The following is a 19206-nucleotide window of genomic DNA, read 5'->3' as shown; positions in this document are numbered from 1 at the left end:
ACCCATTTCTAGTTTTGTTCCATTCCCCCTAGTTTACCTGACACCCTGAAAAGTCCCTCCCCAGCTTTCTCGTAGCCCCCTTCAGATACTGGAATAAATGAAAAGTGATGGAGGTATAGCAGTTTAGCTGCAGTGAGTTGCTGCAGATCAGTCCCAAAAGGTCTTTGACAGGCCCTGCTCAGCAGCACTGGCCGAGGGAGCAGGCACTGAACTCCCAAAGATGCTCAGGCACTCATCTGCCCCTGGAATGCTCCTTCCCCTTCTCTGAGGAGCAGTTTCAGGACCCTGCTGCGGTGTTAGACGGTTCTTAGGACTAACAGTGTCATCTGCCGGCCAGTCCCTGCAAGCCCAGGCACACACCAGTGTCCTTAAGGGACCTGAAGTACTTTTCCTTGCAGCTTGTGAAGTTACCAGAGGAAAAGTGGACCGAGGGCAGAGGCTGCTAATCCAGACTTTGATTTGCACGAGTGCAGATAGATGGGGTTTAAAACAACGAGCAAGATCTGTTATGATGGACTTAGTTCTGCATCTACATAGGGCTAATGTTATAGCTCACTCTTTGCTTTGCTTCCACCAGCCATCAGCAAACCAGCCAGTCAGGATCTCAGAGTGGCCAATGACTAGTAACAGTGACTCAGCCAGGGAAAAAAAGTACACAAAACCCTCCAAACACACAAACCCCAACCAGACTAAACCCCTGGAGTCCTGTACATGACAATAATAGACATTCTTGCTTGCTCTGCTTGAGTACTGTGTCCAGTTCTGGGCTCCTCAATTTAAGAAGGACATTGAGACTCTTGAGCATGTCCAGAGAAGGGCAACGAGGCTGAGGAGGGCTCTGGAGCACAGCCCTGTGAGGGAGCTGGGGTTGCTTAGCCTGGAGAAGAGGAGGCTCAGGGGAGACCTTATTGCTCTCTACAACTACCTGAAGGGAGGTTGTAGCCAGGTGGGGGTTGGTCTCTTCTCCCAGGCAAGCAGCACCAGAACAAGAGGACACAGTCTCAAGCTATGCCAGGGGAAGTTTAGGCTGGAGGTGAGGAGAAAGTTCTTCACAGACGGAGTTGTTAGCCATTGGAATGTGCTGCCCAGGGAGGTGGTGGAGTCACCATCCCTGGAGGTGTTCAAGAGGGGATTGGATGTGACACTTGGTGCCATGGTTTAGTCATGAGGTGTTGGGTGACAGGTTGGACTTGATGATCTTTGAGGTCTCTTCCAACCTTGGTGATTCTGTGATTCTGTGAGTTCCTCCTCATGATTGGGAACTTGCTGTGTTCAAGTTTGTGCCCAACACCTCAACCTTGATTTATAAAAAGACAACTTAAAAAATAAAAAGGTGAGATGTAAGAGGTCAAATCTGACCAGCATGCACTTGGCACACCAGAAACCTGGCCAAGGTCTTCTTGCACAAGTGGGAAGATTAGACACAGAGTTTGCAGGAAGGGCATGACCTGGAAAATGTTTTTTAAGAGGCAGATAAAGGGTACTCCAAAAGGCCAGGACAAATGCCCTGCTGTTTGTTCAGTCTCACACACCCACTCACAGAGAAGAAGAAAAGAGTCCTCCAGGCTTTGTGACAGGGAACCTGACAGTGTCTGAAGAAGTGCAACAAAGTATTTGCTTTTCTGGTCTTTTCTTAGTGCCCTGGGATGGTTTGATAGTGAACTTTGTCCCAGAGGAATTTGGGACTCAACCAGCCACTCTAAACTGAGCCCTCAAAAGCGTGCTGCTCATCCTCTAAGCCCAATCTTTCTGAAGACCAGATGTCAGGTGGCTGTGTCACTGCTTGCTCCATGGATCCCTGTCTGGGGGCTCACTGTGGGATGGCTGAAGACCTGGTACCAAACCCACACCCTCCAAACCCTGTAGCACCAGCACTCCCCAGAAGGATGCTGCCTTAAACTCTCAGGAGGTCCCTGACCTGCCTGCAGCTGCCCCATTCTCCTGCTGCCCATCCTGAGAGGACATGCCTGATGCTAGAACCAGCCCTGCTTTCAAACAGCAACCTCAGGCCTCAATAAAAAGATTTCTGAGTTGCTTCTGCAGTTCAGTGAGCAAGGGTGAGGCGTCCAGAGCTCCTAAATTCAGTCCCTCCACCCCGAGCAGCCAACTCCCTCACTAGATACTTGCACAAGCCCTGTGACACCTACTGTGTCCCAGAGCCAACCTCTTACTGAAGGGAGTGTTGTGGAAAGTCAGGAGTTTCAGTGTCACTGTTTTTATCCTAATAACATTTCAGTGACATCATGCAGAGTGATTAAGGCTTTGAACATCCTGGTGCAGCTCCACCGGATGAGAGCAGATGCTCTCTGTGTCTTTCTGGCCTTTCACTATTCCCAGGCTTCTTCCTTTAATGTGGGGTTTGAACTTTTGGGCTTAGGTTTTGTTGTTTGGTTTGGGGTTTGGTTGTGCTTTCTTTTTTTTCTCAACTGGGGCTCTTGCTTTTCAGTCAGAGGAGATCAATTTTAAAGCATCCAGCTCACAAGGACAATTTGGGACACGGTTAGAAAACAGCTGAATTCTTTCTGCCTAAGCACAGGGAATGGCCACTACCCTTTTTAAACCTGCATCCCATTTCTGCCAATTAGACTGCAATTAAGCACTAAGATTTCTTTTTTTCTCCCCCTTTTAGAAGCAACCAGACTCATTTTCCTAAAGACTCTGCCAGCCTCCCCTGGCACAGGCATCCAAATTCTGTTTGAACCAAGTCAATTTAACCGACTTCATTTCAGATGAAGGTGAAGTCTCTCAGTCTGAGCCCTCAGACCACTTATTACAATAATTCCTAATGATAGGGAACAAAACAGGCTGTACAGAGAGGGTTACAGGGGAACAAGAGCTCTCCTGAGCTTATGGGGTTGGCTAGGAGCTTGCTTTCCATTTTCTGATCTTTGTACAATGCCCTGCAATACCCAGATAATGACTTTAATAAGGCAGGTAATAAACACTATTAAGTAATTGAGAGCTGAGAGGCTGGTGTTGGAGCATCTGATCTAATGCTTTCACATGCACAGAGCCAACTGCTCTAAGAGCCACAGGTTCATCAGCCTGACAAAATGGAACCTGCCACGGGAGGCTGTTCTGTGGTACCACCAGCAGAGGAGAGAAGTGTGAGGCTGCCAGACCCTCACTGCCAGGTTTCTCAAGCATGTGAAACTGCAGCCAGCAGAGAGATTTTTTTAGGGCCATTCAGGTCACAGGCAAATTGTGGTGGTAGGTAGGTGTTCAAAAAGGGATTGGATGTGGCACTTGGTGCCATGGTTTAGTAGTCATGAGGTGTTGGGTGACAGGTTGGACTCGATGATCTTTGAGGTCTTTTCCAACCTTATTGATTCTATGATTACCAGAGAATGACTTCAAAGCAAGCAATCTTCACTCCCACGTTGCTCTTTAGCAGATGTGATTTATAAAAGCTGTAATTCATACCTTACCCCACCAGTAGGATTGTGGAATGGGGATGTGGTCAAGGCGGGCACCACGGATCTCAGCTCTTCTGTAAGCCTCAGATGTCAAATCAGGGAAATTTCTGTTCAGGTCCAAGTTCTGAGCTGTTTGTCGTCCAATGACCCATCCATTGTAACCAGCTCCCTAAGTTGCAAGATAACAGCCAAGCTCAGAGCCACCTCCTGAGTCAAAACCTCACATTCTAGCCATTGTTTGAAATGTCATTTCAACCAAAGGAAAGTTTCAGATGAAGTAAGTGAAAATGTCTGTCCTGTTCAAAAGCCACACTTATTAATCCACATTTACTAATCATTTTTGATCCCCATGGACACTGAGGCACTAACAAGCAGGCAGGAGGCATTTAATTCACCACTGATGTGACTCACAAATGGAACACAGCAGCTTCTTACTCAGCACCGAGCAGCATGCAGAGTGGGTTAGAGGAGGAGAAAAGGAACACACAGCTGACGCTCCAAGGCTGGATCAGGCAGAATGCAATCACCCCAGACTCACACAACAGAAAGAGCTCATCAGATGAGCACTGCAGAAAAAGAAAGGCCCTACTTCCATGTTAATGGTGCTAGGGATAAAAGTGGGGTGGAAAGAAGAACAGCAGGTAACGTGTAACAGAAGTTTTGCTTTCAGAGGTCTCCTTCAGACACTGGCAGGTCTCTGAACGCTGCCACCCATGATGCAAGCACGACAGCAAAGAAACACAGCCTGGCTTGAGTTGGAAGGAACCCTAAAGATCATCATGCTCCAAACCCCTGCTGTGGACAAGGACACCTTGCACTGGATCAGGTTGGTTGCAGCCTCACCCAGCCTGGTCTTAAACACTTCCAGGGATGAGAGATCCCCAGCTTCTCTGGGCATCCCTTTCCACATTTCGTTGTGCTTATTATGCCTGATATTCACATTTTATTCCATGTATTCCTCCTCTTCTAGAAGAACATCTGCTCCATAGTATTGAACAAGACTTCTTTATAAAACAACTTGCAAGTGCTCAGAGTGAGTCAGTGGGCATTTTGTTCTGGAACTGAGATCAGAAAGTGCCAAACGTCTGATCAAGTAACACAGTCACTGCCGCGTCAGCGCAGGCAGGCAGCACGAATGGCAAACAAAGCTCTGGTTTCCTCTTCTCTCTGCTCATATCATCTTTGGAAAGCAACCTGCCACCAAATCAACCTGGGATTCTGGCTGCTGATTGTTAACACTCCCTCCCACCCCCCTTCCCACCTTGTCCTTTCCCATGGGGAACCTCAGAAACACGAAGCCCTGAACGTTTCCTTACACAAAGTCTTTTACCTCTTCTGCAGCCAGCTCATAGCCATCAGGGTTGAGGGAAGGCAGGAGATGAATTCTGGTGCTGTTAATCAGGGTCTGGATGCGAGGGTTCCCGAGCAGATACTCTGAGCACAGGTACTGAGCAAGGTATATCAGCAATTCTTTCCCCACAACTTCATTTCCATGCATATTGCCAATGTATTTAAATTCTGGCTTGACTGTGGAATATGAAGTAATGAGATGCTTTAATTTGATTATACCTGGATGGTTCCCCAAAGCAGAGCAGCCCAAATAGCTTACTGATGATTCAGGAAGCGTTCTTCACACTGATTTAATGCATATGTCTTTGTAACTAGCACATCAGTTCCAGGTGAATTTCCCTGCCTGGCAAGTCAGCTCAGCAGCAGAATCACAGAATGGCAGGGGCTGGAAGGGACCTCTGGAGATCATCCAGGCCAACACAACTGTCAGAGCAGGTTCACTTAGAGCAGGTTGCACAGGACAGCATCCAGGTGGGTTTTGAATGATTCCAGAGATGGAGACTCCGCCACTACTCTGGGCAGCTTGTTTCAGTGCTCCACCACCCTTAAAGCAAAGAACTTCCTCCTCATGTTTAGATGGAACTTCCTATGTTCAGGTTTGTGCCCATTACCTCTTGTCCTGTCACTGGGAGCTACTGAAAGCACACTGGCCCCATCCTCCTGACACCCACCCATTAAGTATTGCTAAGATTGAGAAGATCCCCTCTCAGTTTTTCTCTCTCTAGGCTAAAAAGCCCCAAGTCCCTCAGCCTTCCTATTTCAATAGTGTGAAACACAGCAAGTCCACTCCTTCAGGATCTCAGGCCACCAGAGGCAATCATTGCCCTGAGCTTTTGCTGGGCTCATCATTAACTGTGAACAAAGAATGCTGCAAACAAAAATGCCAAGCCATGGCTGGGAAGGGACAAAACACACCCCTGGCAGACTCATTGAGCCTGGGCAGCCTCAGTGCCTTACATTGTCACAGATCCTGGAAACGACCTGCAGATGTGTAATACATCAACCCCTTGACTTGGAACAGAAATTAGGTCGTGCATAAAAAGTGGCATTTAGGCTAAATAGCCTTGGAATAGAGCTATTAGAAACATAAAACTTCACAGTTCCCTGCAGTTATTCTCTCAGTTTCCATCCTTCCTTAGAGACTAATGGAAAGTGTAAAATAGATGCAGTGTGGAGGCATCCTTTCCTGTCTGGCCTTTCATCCTCCTCTTTGATCCTGGCCAACCTTCAGCACTAGACACTTAAGGAGGGCTGGCACAGAGCTGTTGTGCCAGCTTGCTCAGGCTGGTGAAATCACCAGCACTAGAGCCATTCCCATCCTTTTTTTTTTCAAGCTGTCCTGAGCAGCATGAAGCAACAGATTTAGAAGGACATGCTAGATAATATGTTAAAGCACCATCCTCTGTCAGGCCATATCACAGGTTTAATTTAACCCCTGATTCATAGGCTTTGTGGTTTCCTGGCAAATGGAGCAGCAGCTTAAAAAGACACCTGCAGCTTCTTTTATTACAAAGGAGAGGCAGGAGGATAAGGCAGTTGATGTTTGCTCTGTTAAAGACACCTACTGAGATCTTAATGAAGTTAAAAAGCACCTCAAAATACTTCTAACACCATGCAAGGCAGTGAGGCTGAGAGTAAATAAAGGTAACACCAGTCATGGAATTCAGGGAATTGTTTGGGTTGGAAGAGCCTTCTAAGATGCTAGGCCAAGTCTAACTGTTAACCCAGCACTACCAGGTCACCACTCAACCTCATCCCCCAGCACCACATCTACATGGCTCTGACCCACCTAAACAATTGTTCCTCATGTCCAACCTAATCCTCCCCTGGAACAATGTGAGGCTGTTTCCTCTTGTCCTGTCACTTAAATACAGAATAAATAAATACAGAATTAACCAGGTTGGAAGAGACCTTTGAGATCATCGAGTCCAACCTATCACCCAACACCATCTAATCAACTAAACCATGGCACCAAGTGCCTCATCCAGTCTCTTCCTAAACACCTCCAGTGATGGTGACTCCACCACCTCCCTGGGCAGCACACTCCAAAAGCCAATGTCTCTATCTGGGAAGAACTTCTTCCTAACATCCAGCCTAAACCTACCCTGGCACAGCTTGAGACGGTGTCCTCTACTTGTTGCTTGGTAGGAGACACCAAACACTCCTGGTTCCAACTTCCTTTTAGGGAGTTGTAGAGAGCCAAAAGGTCTCCTCTCAACCTCTTTTCTTCAGGATGGACAACCTTAGCTCTTGGCCTTGTTGAACCTCATCCCGTTGGCCTTGGTCCATCAATCCAGCTTGGCCAGATGCCTCTGTAGAGCCTCCTGTGGCTACAACCTCCCTTCAGGTAGTTATAGAGAGTAATAAGGTCTCCCTTGAGCCTCCTCTTCTCCAGGCTAAGCAACCCCAGCTCCCTCAGCCTCTCCTCACAGGGCTGTGCTCCAGATCCCTCCCCAACTTTGTTGCCCTTCTCTGGACACCTTCCAGCATCTCAACATCTTTCCTAAACTGCGGGGCCCAGAACTGGACACAGGACTCAAGGTGTGGCCTAACCAGTGCTGAGCACAGGGGCACAATGTCTTCCCTGCTCCTGCTGGCCACACTATTCTTGATGCAGGCCAGGATGCCATTGTGGTGTACAAGGGGAGAATGACCTCCCTGCTCCTGCTGGCCACGCCATTCCTGACACAGAAGCAACCTGAGGCTCATGATGTGCAGCAATGGCCGTAGCACTCCATCCACCAGCTTTAGACAGGGACTATTTTTGAGCTGGGAGTTGGTAACTGAAAAAAAATACCCCAAAACCACTGCCCAAGAAAATGCCCTGGGTTTTGAAGAACTGAGCACATGGGAAAATCTGGCCCTTTGGCCCTAATGGCCCTTGCCCAACTCCCTTCAAGCAACTCAGTCAGCACTGGTGTAACTCACGCAGTTCATGGTGCCCAGGCTTGGTTGAAAACTCGATCACAAAAAGATCCTTCCCTTCAAAGCTGCGACCGATGCTGTACGTTGTTGCAATGTGGGAGCACTTAGAAGCAGTCTTCTTCAAGGTGCTCACCATCTGGGAATAGGAATGGTGCTTGAACTGAATAAAAGTTGCAGGCAAGTCTGAAGGCAACTCTTCCTCAGCAACCACTTCTCCTGCAAGGAAAAAATCATAGCAGAGTGTTTAAAATCACAGTGCTCGGAGGATTCCATGGATGCCTGCACTCTCCTGCAACATACCTTTGTCAGCAGTAGAATTAGAATAGAATAGAATAGAATTAACCAGGTTGGAAAAGACCTTTGAGATCATCAAGTCCAACCTATCACCCAACACCATCTAATCAACTAAACCATGGCACCAAGCACCCCATCCAGTCTCTTCCTAAACACCTCCAGTGATGGGGACTCCACCACCTCCCTGGGCAGCACATTCCAATGGCCAATCTCTCTCTCTATGAAGAATTTCTTCCTAACATCCAGCTTAAACCTCCCCTGGCATACAGACAGCTACCACACAAGGCAGGGCTCATCTCCGTGCTTGCCAGCAGTCCAAACACCCTGCTCTGAGCTGCCTGTATGTGAGGCAGAGAAGCAGCTGCCTCTTGAGAACGCTTTAATTAAGTGTTAAAAATAGGTGGAACAAAATGAATCAAACCTTAGAGGTGCCTATAAAGATGACAAGCTGACAGGGCAAGCCAAGAGAGGCTTTGTGCCATCGCTGCATCAAGCTGAGTGAGATGAAACCCTGTGGTGGGTTGAAAATTCCAACCCCCACCCCCCAACATTAAATTGCCAAACCAGCTCAGGCTGGAAGCAAATGAAGCTGTATTTACAAGCAAAACTGCAATCTACAACGACTGTGTACAAAATATACAATATTTACAGGTATTAACCATTTATAAACAGCACAAGAACCACCCCCCCTGGCCAAAAACCAGGGGAGCTAATAGCTTTCTTGCCCCCCTGGACACAAAGGGACAAGAGAAAAGAGCAGAGATTTGGGGTTTTTACAGTACTTAGCCAAAACAAATTACATAGCCAAGGTCAGCAAAGCCATCCAGAAGCAAGTTAATGTCTCCCAGAGTCAGGAAGCTAAAAGAGAGAGAAGCAGTATATACACTTGTAGGGAGCTGGGGTTGCTCAGCCTGGAGAAGAGGAGGCTCAGGGGAGACCTCATTGCTGTCTACAACTACCTGAAGTGTGGTTGTAGCCAGGAGGGGGTTGGTCTCTTCTCCCAGGCAACCAGCACCAGAACAACAGGACAGAGCCTCAGGCTGCACCAGGGGAGATTTAGGCTGGAGGTGAGGAGAGAGTTCTTCCCAGAGAGAGTTGTTAGCCATTGGAATGTGCTGCCCAGGGAGGTGGTGGAGTCACCATCCCTGGAGGTGTTCAAGAGGGGATTGGATGTGGCACTTGGTGCCATGGTTTAGTTAGTCATGAGGTGTTGGGTGACAGGTTGGACTTGATGATCTTTGAGGTCTTTTCTAACCTTACTGATTCTACGAGTCTATGATTCTAACCCCACTCTACTGACAGTGTGTCCAAAGGGATTGTTGTAGAACTTACCATTAGTTTCATTTTTACACCCAGTGGTGATTTGTTTACATTCTACCACTTTTCTATTCCAAGACCTGTGGAAAATTTTGAAGGCAATAGCCTGTAGAAACTACCACAAGCCCTTCCCGTGGAGATGAGCAAGCAGCACCAGCTGAGCTCCCTTCCTCACCTCGCAGCTTTGCCAGGGGGTCAAAGCAGCCCTCCTGCTCCCCGGCGAAGAAGCGGTCGCAGTCTAAGAAGTAAGGCCAGGCCATGTCTATGGCATCAAAGGCATGCAGGCAATTCCTTTTCAGGTGCTCGCAGACGTGCCTGCAGGGCTTGATAACTCGGTCCTTCTCGCACCGTGGGGCCAGCACTGAGCAGCCCAGCAGCCTGAGGTCGGGGTTGCACTCCCCCTGCAGCAGGTTGTGCAGCACGCTGATGAGCAGGTACTCGGAGCTGTACTCGATCACCTCTCGCGCCTTCTGCTCCAGGAAGTTAGGGTACATCGTGTGGGTGTAGGCAACGTCAGAGCAGGAACTTAAGGCTATGTCCACACATTTTGCTATGGGAAGGAGATGAACAGATGAAACACAACTTGCTTCACTGACACGATGAGCAGTTCATAGAACGCATCGGGTCGGAATGGACCTTTAATGCTCATTTTGTCCAACCCCCCTGCAGTAAGCAGGGACATCTACCAACTACATTAGGTTGCTCAGAGACCCAGCAAACCCAATCCTGAACACTTCCAGGGGTGGGGGCCTCCAACACCTCATTGGCCAAACTGTTTCAGTGTTCTACCCCCCTCACAGTAAAGAACTTCCTCTTAATGTCCAATCTAAATTTACCTTTCTCTTGTTTCAAACCACCATGCCTTGTCCTTTGTAAAAAGTCCCTCCCCAGCTCTCCTGTATCCCCCTTCAGGAACTGGAAGGCTTCTCTAAAGTCTACCCAGAGCTTTCTCTTTTCCAGTCTGAACATCCCCTCTCTTAGCCTGTCCTTGTAGCAGAAGTGCTCCAGCCCTCTGATCCTTTTTGTGGTCTCCTTTGGCCCCACTCCATCAGGTCCATGTCCTTTTTGTGTTAAGGGCCCCAGAGATGGACACAGTACCACAGGTGGGGTCTCACATGAGCAGAGCAGAGGGGCAAAACCAGCACAACAAATAACACATTCAATGGGGTTTTTGTTGTTGCTGTTGCTCACAAAAAGATTGGGGGCACTTTGCAACACCCTCAAATTACTTTGATGCCTAAAACCATTTCTGGAGACATGATGGGAAGTATGCTTGGTCTGCAGATTGATAGCAAGTCGATGTCAATCAGAATTCAGAGGGCATCTGACAATTTGATGGGGCATCAGGGATTACCTGATTGACAAGAACTGTTCCTGAAATGTATTTTGTTAAATCAAAACCTGAGCAGCAATGAAAGGACAAATCCCTGGCCAGAAAACTGTGAGCTACTTGCCCCACATTGTTCACTTAACAAATGGCTTGGAAACTGCCAGTATTAATAAAGTGTCGTTTCCAAAGGCAAGGTTGTCTGATACTCAATTAAATGTTATCTGATTTAAATTAAGAGGGCAGTTTGAGCTTATTAAACACCACAGAATCCATAAGACAGAAAATAATCCCTGGTTGAGGTGCAAAGCTGCTGGTGAAGAGAGAAAGAAGAAATACTTAAGGCTTGAGATTCTCCATGGACAAGGAGCAAAGTCACATCATACCTTTCTGTACTGTTTGGCACTGACCTGCAAGTAAAGAGGAGAAAAAAAGAAGTATTAAAGTGCAGGCAGCTGTGGTAGCTGTCTCATGTTAGGAATTGCTCAGTCTGGTAGCCCCACAGAGGCTGCTGCAGCTCTGTGTTCTGAGGTCCAGCCACACCATGGACAACCACATATTCTTAGCAGGCACAAAGTACATGCATGCACCAACAGGAAACACTGCACAGGCAAACACAGCACCAGAAGCATCATCCCATTCCCATTTTTGGATAATCAGGATGAAAAAACACTGATGGAAAGGACCTACAGGTGGATCATTCCCATAGCTCATCTTAGACATGCTGGAACCCCAGCAGCCACGCTCAGTTTGCCTGGTAGCTGGATCCACTGATCTTGCAGCTGCCTCATGTGCTGACACACACATGAAAGCTGGCCCAGACTTAGGATCTCACTGGTAGCCAACCCCCAGACACCACAGTTGTCCTAGTTTCTTGCTTGGACCTCCTGGTTCTTCCAGTAGCCAACTCTTGAGGTCACAGAATCACAGAATCACCAAGGTTGGAAGAGACCTCAAAGATCATCAAGTCCAACCTGTCACCACAGACCTCATGACTAAACCATGACACCAAGTGCCATGTCCAATCCCCTCTTGACCACATCCAGGGATGGTGACTCCACCACCTCCCTGGGCAGCACATTCCAATGGCTAACAACTCTCTCAGTGAAGAACTTTCTCCTCACCTCGAGCCTTTCCCAGTATCTTCAATATCCAGCCCAGGATCACAGCAGCTCAAACACTCAGCTTCTGCATCTTTTGAGTTGTCCATTGCTGGTTCAGCTGGAAGTGTTCAAGGCCAGGGTGGACAGGGCCTTGAGCAACCTGGTCTGGTAGGAAGTGTCCCTGCCCATGGCAGGGGGTTGGAACTAGGTGATCTTTAAGGTGCCTTCCAACCCAAACCATTCTATGAATCTATGACCTTTCTTCCCCATCCAATCTCTAAGAACTGAATTTTAAAATCCTTTTAATATCATTGTGGAACTAATTATTTCCCCCCCCAACTACTGTCATGGGAAAGCTTTTCCAAAACCTTGCTCCTCCAATGGCTAGAAATTGTCATTGATTTCCCTACAAAAGTATTTGTGGGCAGTTTCCATCCATGTGGTGTTGTGCCAGCATTGTCCTTTAGCTTAGGCAGCTCTCTGCACTCCCTGGTGCACTCTGTCATGTGTTTGCTGAGAGCAGTCAGACCTCCTTAGCTTTTGATTTATTTGGCCAAATAAATGAAGCTTTCTTGAAGGAATATGGTTTGATGAGCCAGGAGAGGTCTCTTTTTCCTCCTGTAGCCAATGATTTGACATTGCACTTCTTCAATTTTGGCAACTAAAGCAAAATATTGTGAACTAGAAATGGGTAGATTCAGACTGGATGTTAGGAGGAAGTTCTTCCCCATGAGGGTGGTGAGACACTGGCACAGGTTGCCCAGAGAGGTGACAGAAGCCTCATCTCTGGAGGTTTTTAAGGCCAGGCTGAATGTGACTCTGAGCAACCTGATCTAGTGTGAGGTGTCCCTGGCCATGGCAGGGGGGTTCGAACAAGATGATCCTCGAGGTCCCTTCCAACCCTAACAATTCTGTGATTCTACCAAGGTATCAGAGGGGTTCAACCACTATGGGCAAGCTTTTTAAACAACAACAGGTATGCTTTGCTTGTGAGGTATTGGGGATCAGGCTGTGTTGCTTTTTACTCCAGCTGTCACTGTGGGGACAGGCATCTAACTTCACAGAACCATGGAATCATTTCACTTGGAAAGGACCTTTAAGATCAACTCCAACCATCGATCTGAACAACGCCATGGACAGTAAACCATGTCTCAAAGTGCCACAGATTTGTTGAACACCTGCAGGGATGGTGACTCCACCACCTCCATGGGCAGCTTGTTCCCATGCCTGACCACTCTTTCTGTGCAGAAATTGTTCCTAATATCCAGCTTAAACCTCCCCTGTCACAGCTTGAGGCCATTTCCTCTCATTCTATAACTTGAGACTAGGTAGGAGGAGACCAAATCCCACCTGGCTCCAACCTCCTTTATGATAGTTGTAAAGAGCAAAAAGGTCTCCTTTCAGTGTCTTCTTCTCCAGCCTGAACAATGCTGATTTTCTGAGCTCCTCACTCAGTGAGTGGAGCATTTGTCCTTGCAAGACCAAATTCCTTATGCTTTCTTTCCCCCCCCCCCGCCTCAACTCAGAAAAGTCTAAACTTCCACTGCTGGCATTGTTGTTTAAATGTAATCATCTCTGTATATGTTGCTAATGAGCTGATCATTCTGTAGCCAAAACAAAACCCTTTGACTGAGAACAAGATTTTATCTTGGAGGGAGACACTGAATTGGCAATGAGTCTGGTTCTATATTATGATTTGTCACTGCTCCACATTACCTCATAAAATAAATGTGGGACCAAAACTAGCAGGAGCAGCCCACCTTCAGCACCAGCATGGTCTGGTAAACAGCAAGCTGGAAGAACTTCATCCCAACTCCTTTCCTGGTTTGGTACCTTATGCTAACAGCACTAAACAATTAGCAGGGCCTTTCATTAAGGGGTTGTAGTGTTCCCCTCACAATCCCCTCAGTGAGTTAAGAAGTTCAGGGCAGTTCTGAAAAAGCTTCATCTCAGCCAGATACTGCCTGGAGTTTTACATCTGGGGGTAATCAGGGAACAGCAGTTTGTACAGTGCTGGCTGGGATAGAGCAAGGAGTCAGCTCTTGGTTAAGAGCTCCAGCAGTCACTCGTGCTGATAAAGCTACATCTCACTACCTCCTTGAATCTGGACAGTCTTGGGTCCTAATGCCATCACACTCACAACTTCTGAGGCCTTGGACACAAGTCTGGAGCCAGCCAAATGTTCCATGCAGAGCGGCAAAGCTGGTGTGGATGGGACCAGGTTGGGTTCAGCCACGTCCCAGTGAGCAGAGTGACACTTTCTCTGGTCATCACTAGGGTTGTTAGCACTGAATCCCCTCCAGTACCTTGAAGAGTGGTTAAGAGATGTTTCACAGAATCACAGAACCATCTCAGTTAGAAAAGCCCTCAAAGATCATCAAGTCCAACCATCAACCCAGCACCACTCTGGCCACTAAACCATGTCCCACAGTGCCACATCCACACCTCCAGGGCTGGTGACTCCACCACCTGCCCAGGCAACCTGTTCCAATGCCTGACCACTCTTGCAGGAAAGAAAATTTTCCTGATCTCCAACCTAAAAGCTCTTTTTTCCTGTTCTCCTGAGCAGAAGATGACTGCATTGTGGCTATTGCTTTAGACTAGAGGGTCCTGTGTGATAAGCAAAGCTCTTCATGGGTTCATCTGGGGTGTATCAAGGGCCTTGCTGCAACTCCTCAGTTTTCCTCTACGGTAAGAGGCATTTGTGACCAAGCTACCAATGCCCTTTCTGTTTGTGTCTCTGGCATGCAAATAACAAAACTGGGGCACCTACCCTCTTCCAGACTGCTGGGACTGGGCAGGAGTGCTACTGCCATCAGTCAGCTTGTTACGTGGCACAGACCTGTTCCCTTCCTATTCTGCTTATTCAGCTGGAGCAAAAAGGGACTCTGGCAACATGCTGGAACAAGCAGAGGAAAACTAAAGGAAAAGGCAGCTGGCAAGGTCTGGGCATGATGCTGCTGCTTCCCTCCACTCTGATTCTCTGAGCAGCAGCAGTTTTGCTGTGTTTAGCAGATGTTTCTTTCTGCCCAGCTGGCCAGAAGGAGAGGTGTTGGGAAGCAATGGATAGCTGGTGGAAGAGAGGTGGAATTTCCCTCACACAGTTCACAAGAGGACTGGAGCATGTTGTGAGCAGAAGTAGGTGCTAGGACAGCAGAGGTAAAGTCAGCTCTGGTTTCAGACTGTCAGCTACCTGGCATCCACATCATGTAGAAGGTAGAGGCAACCTGTTAAGCAGCATCTCCATCATTTTTCAGCAGTCCTGGCTCACTGGAGAGGTCCCAGAAGACTGGAAGCTGGCCAACATTGTGCCCATCCACAAGAAGGGCCGGTTGGATGAGCCAGGGAATTATAGACCTGTCAGCCTGACCTCAGTGCCAGGCAAGATTATGGAACAGGTCATCCTGAGTGCAATCACAGAGCACTTACAGGATGGCCAAGGGATCAGGCCCAGCCAGCATGGATTTAGGAAGGGCAGGTCTTGCCTGACCAACCTGATCTCCTTCTATGATCAAGTGACTGCCTGATGGATGTGGGGCAGGCTGTGGATGTAGTCTACCTGGACTTCAGCAAGGCCTTTGACACTGTCCCCCACAGCAAACTCCTGGCCAAGCTGTCAGCCCATAGCTTAGACAGGAGCACTCTGAGCTGGGTTAGGAACTGGCTGGAGGGCTGTGCCCAGAGAGTGGTAGTGAATGGTGCCACAGCCAGCTGGTAGCCAGGCACTAGTGGTGTCCCCCAGGGATCAGTGCTGGGCCCCATGCTCTTTAGTATCTTTATTGATGATCTGGATGAGGACATTGAGTCCATCATCAGTAAATTTGCAGACAACACCAAGCTGGGGGCAGGAGTTGATCTGCTGGAGGGTAGAGAGGCTCTGCAGAGGGACCTCGACAGGCTGGACAGATTAGCAGAGTCCAGCGGTATGAGCATGGCTACTAACAAAGATGCTGGTTGAAGAGGACAGGGGTTTTTATGAATGAGGAACCCAACTCTGTAAACACCTTTCCCATGGCAACTGCAGTTTTTTTTATCTCAGTATGTGATAAGCAAGGGTGATTCTTCAACACAGGATAAAGCATTAACACTACTTTTGATCCAGGATGCCCCACACAAACTCAGCTACCAGGACTCACTCACTGACTGGCAGCAGAACAGACTGCTCCCTCCTGTGTCAGTAACCTAGATCTAAGTTTAGGCTTAGACCCAAGCCTCACATTTTTGCAGCACACCATGCTGTTTTCTCTCTGTCTCTGCCAGAGACACCTATGCAGCTTCTTCTGCCATCTCCAAGGCAAACTCTGCCCGAACTGCAGCACTTCTCTCCACCACAGCCCCATGCAAGCTGCCATGTGATTGATGTATCAGTCACAACCTTCTTATAACCTGCCAGCAGAGAAACAGCTTGAGCTAGAAGGTTATCAGGAGTTAACACACTTAAGAGCAAGAGAGAAAAAGTCTCTCAAGTGCTTTGCTTCATAGCAAGTCTGAGATGCATACAAGTGCTGATGTGGTGGTTGGACTCTTCCTGTGTCTCCTAACGCCAATGCTTGTGTATATTTTGGAGGATGCAGCTCTGCAGGGGCCAGGGATAACTCTCCAGCATGTGTACTTCAATAAGTAAGTGTGGATGCACGTAGCTGGGTCAGAGCTTGCCAGCCTGGAGAGCAGGCAGCAGGAAACTCTCTGAGGTCAGCTCCCACACTATAGCCACAAGCTCTGCTCCTAGAGCCCTGCACAGGTGGGTCTGGGTCTCTGCACACAGAGATGACCAGGACATCCCTGTTCCCATCCAGTACAGCTCCTTTGGTCAAAGCTCTGGCAATCTCAAAGGTATTCAGTTTTTCAGGTCTCCAGATTAACTTGGAAGCCTTCGGCTGCTGCTGCTTCTGTGCTTGACAGAGCCCAAACCTCTTCCTCTTTTTGAGCAGAGGCTTCCCTGGGCTCAGAAGACAGCGCTTCCTTCTCCCCTATCTGTGGACAGCTTGGTACAGAGGGACCTTTTTCTTCCTGACCCAGAGCAGCCTTTTCCATTTCTTTATGTTTATTTTTGTGCTTTAGCTATTCCAGCAGAGCTACAAAAGCCCTTTCAGTAGCGCCGCTGCTCTTTAGGATTATGGATAAAGTGACTTACTGAAGAGGGGAAAACCATTTCAAGCTTTCTGAGCCCTCTCAATAATATACATTTCTGGTTTTCATTTGCAAAGCCAAGCTTGAAAATCTACAATGCAGCACACACACATTTCACTGCCAAGCTTACATTTTTTCCCCTTGATGATTCAGCACTGCAAGAAGAAAGCTGCTGTGATTAACCCTAACCCAGACAATGGAGCTCAGCAGCTACTTTCAGTGCCACAGCTTGGCCACTTGCCCTTTCCAAAGCAAAGCCAGCAGGAACTTGTGTGCTTGAGGAGATGAAATGAGCCCAAGGGCCAGTCTTAATTTCAAAATATCTCAGTCATTCAGTGAGGTTTATCCAATCACATTGTTATGACTGACAGATTGAACAAGATTAAATAATTCATCTTGCACAACCAGCACACCCCCTACCAGCTTGCTGGGTTTCTTACACTGCTATCTTAATCTGGAGGACATGTGTATTCACTGTAGTCTGCTAATAGTCAAACCCGTTGCTTCTCCAAATAAAGCATTGCAGATTCTGATCATCTTTGTGCCACTCTCCTTGTGGCTGCACACAGCTCAGGTCAGTCTTTTCAATGGTCATCTGCCTTGCAACACTAAAGAGGCAAAACTCAATACCAAAAGAAACCTCAAACTGCTGTACTCCCCCAGTTTGCAAAGCATTGCAACAAGACCTGCAAGTGGCAAAACACAGCCTGCCTCTGAAGCTAGTTCCTGGCCACAGCATGAGGACAAAAGCAGGACCAGAATCAAAATCACCAGAAAGAAGGTGTAGGAAGAATGTAGAAGTAAAGGGAGTAGTGGCAGAGGTTGGCTAGGGGAGGAAGTGATGGAGCAGGAAGCCCAGGAGAGAAGGCATCTGCATGGCTATGGCATACATGCAGGGGCAGAATTGAAGATCCCCAGCTACAGAGAAGGAACTTCAGGAAAACAGAGAGGAGTGAGTGCAACAATCAGCCCCCATGGTTAACTGCTTTTCCTGGATACACCAAAGCTTTTTGTGAGTACAGGACTGAATTCCTGCTACCAACCTTCCACTCCAGCAGTTACTGTAACTGCCCCAGGGGAGAGATGTGTTTGCAAAGAGGCAGAAGCAGAATGCAGGAGTCTCACAAGAGCCCAGTTCTGGCTCTGATCCCTCACATGAGGAAGATTGAAAGCACCTGAAAGAGATTAATGCCTAATCTGCCTTCACTTTGCAGAGCAAGATCACAGCAGGAAGACCAAAGCCACTGTTTCCCCTTAATCAGCCTTCTTCCTAACCCACCTGCTGCCTGGCTTTTGGTTCAACACCTGTTTTTATGGGATTAGGGTTTTATTGAAGGTATTCCCACAGCAAAGACACTGCAGCTGGCTCTTCCAGGACTGTTTCTCTCACAGAACTGGCCCAGAGCCTGCAAGAAGATGCTGCAGCTCTCCCATGGGTGACAGGAGTCTATACGACCAGCAGACCACAGGTCAAAGTCTGTGCAGATGCACACCAAGACCTGCCACACAGCTCAAAGCCAGCCTCACTGGTGGCCAGGACTTCTCCCTTGTCTGGAATTATCCAGATGCAATTCAAATATGTCTGCAGCTGTGGGAGCCTAAAAGAACTGATGAAGAGCAGTTCTGTCTGCCTGCCTGTCCCCACTGCCTGTCTTGGTGCCTCCAGTGACAGAATCCCCACTCTCACCCCAGCTGTGTGTCTGGCCAGTAGCTGCTGCTCTAGGGAGTCCTCCCAGCTGAAAATCCTGAACAGAGGCATAATTCCCCTCAAAAAAACTTAAAAGCCACTAAATGCTTCTATTTAGGCCTCAGCTGAGGTCTTTTCCAAGTTGTGAGGGGAAAGCCCACTGACAGAAACCCAAACACAACAAAGACAGTGACAATGACAACGAAATGCCCCAGCGGCTGTCAGATTGGCTGCAGACTTGCTGGGCTGCACATGTGGCTAGGCTGCTGCTGAACATGCATTCACTGTGCACCAAGATGATCTGGAGATCATGTCTGGCCAGTGAGGGAAGGAGAAATCAGCTCAGGTCTGGAGGATGCTGGTGTTAGAACACCAGCAGGGTTGAGACAGTGGAATAAGTCAGGAAACCTCTGCAACTATCACCTAAAGAATCACATTTTTGTCAGAGTGACTGGAGATGGGTGAAAACATTGTCTGAGCTGGCAGTCTGGAGCTGTGATGACTCCAGGGCTTTACTTTGTAACCGTATAACTTAGTTCTCACTGAGGACACAGCAATCAGCAAGTGCTTTGGCCAACAGAAGCTTACCTTTGAGTAAGGTCAGGTCTGTTGGATGCCACGGGACAGAGGATCTTGTCTGACAAATTGAGGCTTTCA

The 19206-nt window shown here is 48.1% G+C and overlaps 1 protein-coding gene across 1 annotated transcript in view; it reads right to left on the bottom strand.

The window, feature by feature from the left end:
* The window catches only part of CPZ (carboxypeptidase Z), a 38592-nt gene that overhangs the window by 14676 nt on the left and 4710 nt on the right, over positions 1-19206 (bottom strand). The window contains exons 2-6 of the mRNA XM_009909052.2: positions 11016-11039; positions 9478-9852; positions 7695-7907; positions 4747-4943; positions 3424-3585 (exon numbers count right to left, since the gene is read on the bottom strand). Of these exons, the coding sequence (XP_009907354.2) occupies positions 3424-3585; positions 4747-4943; positions 7695-7907; positions 9478-9852; positions 11016-11039 (971 nt within the window). The remainder of the gene's footprint in view (positions 1-3423; positions 3586-4746; positions 4944-7694; positions 7908-9477; positions 9853-11015; positions 11040-19206) is intronic.

Source organism: Dryobates pubescens, chromosome 23 (genome assembly GCF_014839835.1).
Source record: "Dryobates pubescens isolate bDryPub1 chromosome 23, bDryPub1.pri, whole genome shotgun sequence".
NCBI classification, from domain to species: domain Eukaryota; kingdom Metazoa; phylum Chordata; class Aves; order Piciformes; family Picidae; genus Dryobates; species Dryobates pubescens.
This window is presented reverse-complemented; position numbering and strand designations above follow the sequence as displayed.